Consider the following 8,173-nt stretch of genomic DNA (forward strand, 5'->3'; position numbering starts at 1 on the left):
ATGAATTTGTGAGTAAAAATGAAAGAATGGGGGGGGGGGGTTTGGTATTTATAGTTGAGAATTGGAAAAAAGTGTAATTATAAAAAGTTTGGGGTTAAAACAAAGTTTAGGGGCCAAATGGCTATATTTTAAAGTGCCAAACGGTTGAATTTTGATGGCCAACGGCTAGATTTTAAAAATCTGACCGTTGGTCATTTTTAAAAAAAAAAAAAAATTTAAAAATAGCCGTTGGGCCCGGTTGAACCGGCCCAGGCCCGCCTGCCGGTCCCGGGCTTAACGGTCCCGGGCTCACGGGCTATTTGGGTTGGACCGGCCCACTACGGACTTATGCATTACTAGAGACTGGGCCCGCTTGAACCGGCCCGTTTGGCCCGCGGTCCTGGGCCGGGCCCGGTCCACGATACAGTCACAATTACGAATCCAGGGCAACGTGTGTTGAAGCATTGAGTTGTCCCGGCCTATGTCATGATTTAACAAATTTAACTAATCGTGAGTAATTAAGGATATTTTGTTAAAGCATGACTCAATAATATTTGAATAAACTAAACAAAACCACTTACTTTAAATAATGAAAAAAATCGAGTACGAGTATCACCATAAAGAATTGGATCCACCTAGATCAATACACCATTCATTGTCAACTTTTGATACTCCTATCTATAGAATTAAAGCAAGAAAAGGGGATCGAATTTCACTTAGCAAAGCTAATTAACAGTAATACTTACACGCCACCCAGCTTGTATTTGGTCACGGCCATTTTGTACCTTCACGATGGATGCACTCCATTGGTTCGGAAGAACCTTTGAATTATAAATACTACTTGTTGTTCCAGCTCCTGAAATTTCGAAATCCGGATCATTTAGCGTTTGTCCTAGAGCAAACTAAATGTGCAAAGCAGAATAAGTAACAAGATATGCTCACATTGATTGATAATAAAATTGCAAGTTCTTAACGAGGTATAGAAACAAATATAAAGGCAAGCCTCATTGAGATTAACGTCCACATGTACCACATAACCAAAATCTTAGAAAAATAAATTAATGCCATAAGAGCTCCACTACACATGATAAGTGATGATAATAGTGAAGTTACCACTTGGAACATGCTTAATTTGTTGCTTATGTATATAATTATTTCAATTCCCATCTTAGTAAACTAGGATCAACAAAAACAATTGACAAAGGAGCAGCTTACGTGAAAGATGCCACCAGCATAACTAGCATTAAATCTTCTTTCTCTAATGAGATCTTCTTTGGTAGATCTTCTAATAGGAACTGTTCCCATTGGACAACCTCCATCTCTCAGCCCGAGTTTGGAGGAGCTATTGGATGTTGCGGATTCTTTGTCTCTCTTTAATGGGGAGAAAGACGGTTTCATTTGCATGCATCACGTACAAAATTTCAAGAATGCGAGTTATTCTTACTTTCACAATAAAAGTACTACAGTAATAGTGAATAAGGATCTATATATCAAATAGACATACCTGAGGATGATAAGTATGATTCTTCAGTAAAGGATGATCAAATGCAGGTTGTAGATAAAAATCCATACAGTCATAAATATCTCCATATTCAGTCTACAAAACAATAGAGATTATTATTGATTTTCAGTATAGATATTTATGTTTAACATCTTTTTTAGCTCTATAAAAAATGACATATATAATTGAAAATATCAGTTATTTCAAGAATGGACTGAAACGGAGAATAAGAATCTACCTTAATAGTTTTTACTGCAGGCTTATTTAAAAGTTTTAGTCGCCTCTCCAATTCATCATGGTCCTTCTTTGATAAGCCCTCAACTTCATCATGGTAAAGAACAACCATGTTGCAATCAAAATCTGTACTACGCTTAGATGCATTCTTGTGGTTTTCATCCTACAATAAATTAAAAATGTATTATTAATTAGGTACAAATAAAAGCATCAAATTAAACATAAATACTAATAAGAGAAATGAAAAACTATGACTTATGTGCAAATAGCACATGATAATTCATAAATTCAAGGATGAAATTTAAGAAATAAGAGAAGAAGTACCTGATTTGTTTTTATGGATTGGAATAGTGAATGGTCCTGGAAGAATAACACACTTTATGTAGTAATCTCTGGTCATTTCATACCCTAGTAATTTTGTTGTTCGCATTGATTTACTTTTATTAAATTGATTCTTACATCCATTCTGTCCATATATTAACAGATATGAGATTTTCTCCCTAATTTCTTACATATTTATGACACAATTAGATCTTTGCTAGTTTCGAAACGGCAAATCTTCACGTTATGCAAATATGGCTATAACAAAAATCACCTATTCAATATTTGATATCCAACAGATAAAGTGAATCTAAAAAATCTTATTCTTTTATTGCCTTCCTTGAGTACTATAGGCTATAATGTATGCCTCTGGTGGTTCAAACTCTATAATAAAATTGTACTCCGTAGTACTAAATAATTAACTTTCTAATAGATGAGTTAACACTTGATGCTCATTAAGTTTATATTACATCATTGGCTTATATCAATTTTTAATAACTTATAAGATCATGATTTTGATACTATCGTGTAATATTATATTCAGCAACTGCAAAGATAAGGGAAGAAAATCATAACGAATAAAAGGACAACAAAATAAACTAGGGGAAAAAAAAAAGTTGGATGGGAATGAATGTAATATTTAGCTTGTCTTTTATTGTTTATTTTGTTACGCCATTTATCTCAGGTACTATTAATATTTATGAGTGCAAGCGAAAATCAAAAGAAATTAAATTGGAATTGTCGAATCAATTCGTCACCTAGTAATACCGAAAAATATGGTACACCACGCTTATTCATTTTTAAATTTTGTAGTATTTATTTTTTTTGTATCACTTTTAATCACTGCCAGCGTACAAATTTAACGGGGATTGGAGAAGTTTAATGATATTTTAAGATTGAATTCATAATTATGTAAAAAAGAATAAAAAAGATGGTAGCAAGGTCATTTTAGTTCTGCCAAATTGTTGTGTTCTTGTTACTTCGTGCCAAAGAATCAGAATGATTTCAAAATATTCATTATTTAATTTTATTTTTTGCGTTGATTTTCTTTCACTTTATCAGATTGATTCATCTTACCATTTTACCCTTAAATTAACAAATATAGAATTTTTTATTTTTATATTTTGGAAAAATTAGATCTTTCATACTATATTTATTTTAGATATCCCGGTTCTTAATTATTATTCCTCCTTTAGAGGAGTTAAGATCTTATTCTTATGAGTAACTTATGTTAACATATTTTCTGGATATTTTCGAGTACTTGATGTATGCTACAATCATTTAATAAAAGATTAGAGATCTCAAACCTAACCTTCTCGTTCAGAAAACATGGCAATTCAGATACGTTGACAAAGAAAAAAGAACAAAAATCATATCAGCATTTATAGATACTTATATCAAGTGTTATCTCCTTATGATTTGAGATATCACGTACCCTTCTTAGTTTAGTTTTTCTTTTTATGTCAAATATTATTACCTACTCATCAACCAATCAATAAATCGGCAATCATATATCAACTTGGTGTTTTTTTTCTTAGATCTATAGTAATTCTCCAGCTTTTATTGTACTCCTCCTTTCACAAGTACACTAGTGAATTTTAACGCTTAACACAGTTGTAAAAGTTGTCAGTAAAGTAAGTGTAAATGCTAATTTAGTCTTTGTAATATTAGACTATGTATATTTAACCTTGAGTTAGTTAAACACTCTCTCTATATATATACTAGTTAGAGACCCCTGTGCTAAGCATAGGTCCAACAATGTATTCATGACAGACATGATTTTGTTATCTATATAATGCAAGGCCAAATTTTCCTTTGTTGCACTTGAATCTCAATTCCTTTGTGCGCTCGTACATACAAAACTATAAAGAAGAATTAAAAATACGAAAATTAACAATTAGTAATATTTATGACCGTACAAAGTTACCAAAATATTGAATTAAAGTAGTTGGCTTGAGATCTCAGTGGAAAAAAATCTCTTCCTTTATTAGCTACAGTAAGGATGTCAGCACCAATTGACACCAGTTTAGAACACCTTGATTATCAAAAAGCTCAAAAACCTTTTCTTTTCCTCTATTGACAAAAACTCAGGAATCTCTTCTTTTCCATTAGTGGTTTTGTAGCAGGCTTCTCTTCGGAGTTTCTTAAGATCATGTTGCTCTTCACTGCTTCTTGTAATTCCACATTGTAACCAAGAAGAGGATAAGGAGCAAAGAGATAATAAAAATATATGATGTGTTTGATTAACATCGAAAAGTATGTAATTGGTCTTCCCTGAAAGTTGTATAACGAAAACTAAGAGGAGCACCACCAAGATCTTATTAATTCAAGTCTGCATAAAATAAATCTTTTCTTTTTCTTTGATCTAGAATACGATAAAAACTATAAATATCCCAAGCCTTCGATTAAATATAAGACTATGGGAACTCTCTAAAAGAAGTGCCAATACAGCAGCACTCTAAAAGACAAATTAAAAACAAGAAAACAAATATTTATTTAAATACGATTCATGTCTAGCAAAAGTTTTCAAACATATGATTGAAGACAATAACCTTGAGACCATGAGCTTTGTGATGTTATTGTACATGAGTTAAACAGTCATAGCCGGAGCCACAGAGTCAGAATAACCATCACATGTGTGTATCAAATATCAACCATGGGTCGAGGCAGTAATAAATCATTTCCTGAATAGCCTAATGCTTCATGTCATAGATACCTCTTGATGCATTTCATGGTTCTTTCACGGTGTACTACCTAAGCTAATCAATAGATAATAACCTCCTGATCATCAACCAGCTCGCTTAAAATTTGTCAAGACCTCTTTTTTAGAGACCGTTAAGACCTTTTTTTAACCAAGTATTAGTCTTTAAATCAGCAGTAAGTTCAAAATTATTATCACATTACCCCATCTCAATGTGAATTCTCCCATTAAATGGTTTGGTCATATGCACTACAATGTTAATCCCCAAACAACAGTTTATGTCAACCAGTTACAAAATGAAAAGAGTAATCGAATATTGGATAATTCTTACTATAACCAGAAAAGATGCATGCAAAGAAAAAGATAAGTACTCTGCAACTTTGATTAAATATAAAATATTGAGTGAAATTAAACTATATGGCAATTAGGTGCATCCACTACAAGAAAAAACCTTATTTACGACCAACTTTTAGGGACGAGTAAATAATCACGTCGCTAATAATATATGTATTGGAACGAAATTATATTATAGTCCTTAATGCTTTATTTTATTGCGAAGGTAATAAATCTGGTCCCTCAAAAAAATAGTAACTGGTCCCAAATTATAATTGAGAGACCTTGAGTGTGAGAGAGTGCCGCCAAATCTAATACCAAAATATTAAAAACTATTTTTTTCTATAAGTTAGGCGCCAAAACTAAAAAGTAAAAGGTTCTAAAAACAAAATTGAACCTCTGTATTCTCAAAACAGAGTGCCGCATAAAATCCGCTGCCCTAATCTCCGTCAAGCTAGCGTTAGAGCCGGTCTCACTTGTCTGGTCGTGTGCGAGCGAAATCGATCAACTGATCTGATCATCTGCCAATATAGTTTCCATCTTCTCCTTTGAGAATCCAAGGTATGCCTCCTCTTTCAAGTTGCTCTTTTTCTTCTTCTTCTTCTTCTTCTTCTTCCATGAATGGCATATTAGTCAGGTTTTGAAAGCTAATTATTCCAAGGTATGCCTCCTTTGAGAATCGTCTGGTTTTGAAAGCTAATTATTCCATGAATGGCATATTAGTTTTATGTATTCAGTGAGGGATTAATCTTGAGGATATTTGGGCTGCTATAATTTTTACTGTTGTTTGCTCAAGTTTGTTGTTTGAGATTTCTTCTATAAACTGATTATTGGGTGCTGTTTCTGAAAGTTTATACTACTTACATTGTGAATACTTTTGTGCAGTTCACGTTTTCCTGAGTTTCGTTGAGCATGCTGATTTATTTTCTCTTGTGTACATGAGCTATATGCCTTTTAGATGTTGAGTTTTCAAGATTTATTGCTATTACTCAGATTCTAAAATTGTTTTTCAATTGTCCAATTTAATTTGTTGGGAATTAGGTCTCAAAGTCTAGATGTATTGATTTCAGCTACATAATTGAAGCTTGTAAGATGTTGAAAAAAATAATTATGGGTGTTTGTTATTCTGTCATCTAGCAAATAAAAATTTCTTTGAGATGAAAACAGAGGAGCCGAGTCGACTAGAAAGTGCGATATTAGAGTTGAACCAGTTGTGTTCATCTGATCGTAACAAGTAGTGTGCATCGTAGTATTTTTCTTATCTTTTATCTTTATTTAATTTAATTTTTATTTACTCTCCAAGATTATGGCACCTAGTAAGCAATGGATGCAACTTGTTGATAATCGGCTCGATGAAGCCTACTTAATCGAAGTGCAAAAGTTTTTGGATTATGCTTTTCAAAAAACAAGAGAAGAATATGAAATAAGTTGTCCATGTGTCAAATGTTGTAATACAACTAAACAAATTTGGTGTAGCCAAGTTTGGTGTAGTACCATAATCTCACGGATTACGGACAACACTAAACAAATTTTTTATTCGTGAAACTTCACTGCAATTAGCAAGCGTATTTGCTATAATGTTTTCTTTCCTCCAAGCATGTGAGAATTCAAAGTTAGAGCCTCTAGAGAAAAGCTTAATCTTGTGAATTCTATGAGAAAAGCTCTTAAATTCCTGCTAGATGCCTCTTCTTGTGCTTGTGATATCTGTTTATCCATGCTCGTGAGGAGGTCAGCATGGTCAATCTCCCCTTTTGGAGGTTTTGATCAGTTTCAAGTTTTAAAACAGTATATCACTTTGATAATTGAATAATGGAACACTTAAATTAGACCAACCAGAGTTCATTAGTTTAATTATATTTTCCATCTCTGGCCGTGAGGGAATTTCCATGTGGGATCGCTTGCAGATCTCTTCAAGCTCTATTTGTTTTCTGAGGAAAAGCTCTTTCATCTTGCTTGCTTTTAGCTGATCCAGTCTCCTGACTTCTGTGCCAGCCTAGGAAATTTTGAAACAACTTCAAATCTCTTACCTTGTAGTGATGGAGAATAAATAATCTATAGTTATAAAGACACTGACATTTGAAGCGTATATGCTTGTTATTATGTTATATTAACGATGGATGGCATAGTTCAACTTCATGTTTCGCAACATTATTATCTCCCAAGCAGCTGTTGAAGGAGATGTAAAGTATTTTGGTAGAAGATCAAATTGGTAGTTTGCATTTTTCATTCTTTCTTGCTGTTGATGTCTGTGCAACCTGCTAGAAGATTATTTGGTAGTCTGCGTTTTTCTAGGCTGTGAGATGTATTCTGAAACATATTTGACTTTACTACAGGGAAATAGCGAAACATCTTTCCCTTCCACCTGTTAAGCACTGTAGCATGCTTGCGGGGGATGCAATTAAGGCTGCAGATACGCCTTAATTATATAATTTTATCAATAGTATTTATCATCTTTTCAAACTTTTGTACTTACAGGTTTTGAAGATTGAAGCTACAAGTCAAGATGCATACAAGTTTTGAAGATTGAAGCTACAAGTCAAGATGCATACAGGTTTTGAAGATTAAAGCTACAAGTCAAAATGCAAATTTAGAAGATGCACAAGTTCATTATTATTTTGCTAGGGCTGTTATACAAAACTTGATATCATAGTCTAGCTCAGGATGTTAGCTAGCTAAGTTTTTTTGTTAAGGTGTTGAGTAATATTGAAACTAATTAACATCATCATGGGATGTTAACTTGTTATATTATATTTTTATATCTAGATTTTTCTATAACAATTTGATATTTATTGGTAAAAACAACTTTTGGTGGTATCGAGTTTTAGAACTACTTATGGTCAATAAGAGGCCAAAAATATTGTCGCCAAATTACACCAATTATTTTAATTTAAATAGGGACCTTGTCTCTAAAAGATAATCTGGGACGACCAGTTAAAGGTTGGTCGCTAAAATGGTTTAATGATTGAAATATATTTATTTTTCACGACCAGATTCTTTGTCCATCTTTAAAAGTATTTTACGACCAGATTTCTGCCCATCTCTAAAAGATAATCTAGGATCAGTTGAAGGTTGGTCGCTAAAACGCTCTAACGACGAGGGTATAT

The 8,173-nt window shown here is 33.0% G+C and overlaps 1 protein-coding gene and 1 long non-coding RNA gene across 2 annotated transcripts; one reads left to right on the forward strand and one right to left on the reverse strand.

Moving 5' to 3' along the window:
* Window positions 1-704: 704 nt before the first annotated feature.
* Window positions 705-2,179, reverse strand: LOC138875770 (protein neprosin-like). Its single transcript, XM_070154636.1, has 5 exons — window positions 2,174-2,179; window positions 1,719-1,877; window positions 1,484-1,576; window positions 1,195-1,350; window positions 705-881 (listed from the first exon to the last, which is right to left on the reverse strand). The coding sequence occupies exons 1-5, from the start codon at window positions 2,177-2,179 to the stop codon at window positions 705-707; spliced, it is 591 nt and encodes a 196-aa protein (XP_070010737.1).
* Window positions 2,180-5,470: 3,291 nt separating this feature from the next.
* Window positions 5,471-7,847, forward strand: LOC104235928 (uncharacterized). The gene is made up of 2 exons (XR_713306.2): window positions 5,471-5,630; window positions 7,545-7,847. It is a non-coding gene; the product is annotated as an uncharacterized lncRNA (long non-coding RNA).
* The last annotated feature ends 326 nt before the right edge of the window (window positions 7,848-8,173 follow it).

This window comes from Nicotiana sylvestris, chromosome 8, assembly GCF_000393655.2.
Source record: "Nicotiana sylvestris chromosome 8, ASM39365v2, whole genome shotgun sequence".
Lineage (NCBI taxonomy): Eukaryota > Viridiplantae > Streptophyta > Magnoliopsida > Solanales > Solanaceae > Nicotiana > Nicotiana sylvestris.

Excerpts from the sequence above, each read along its gene's own strand:
- LOC138875770 (XM_070154636.1), bottom strand. Across the intron at positions 1,351-1,483 it reads ATCATACTTATCATCCTCAG|AGAGACAAAGAATCCGCAAC; the intron begins GTATGTCTATTT and ends TCCCCATTAAAG. Across the intron at positions 882-1,194 it reads ATGCTGGTGGCATCTTTCAC|TTTGCTCTAGGACAAACGCT; the intron begins GTAAGCTGCTCC and ends TTGCACATTTAG.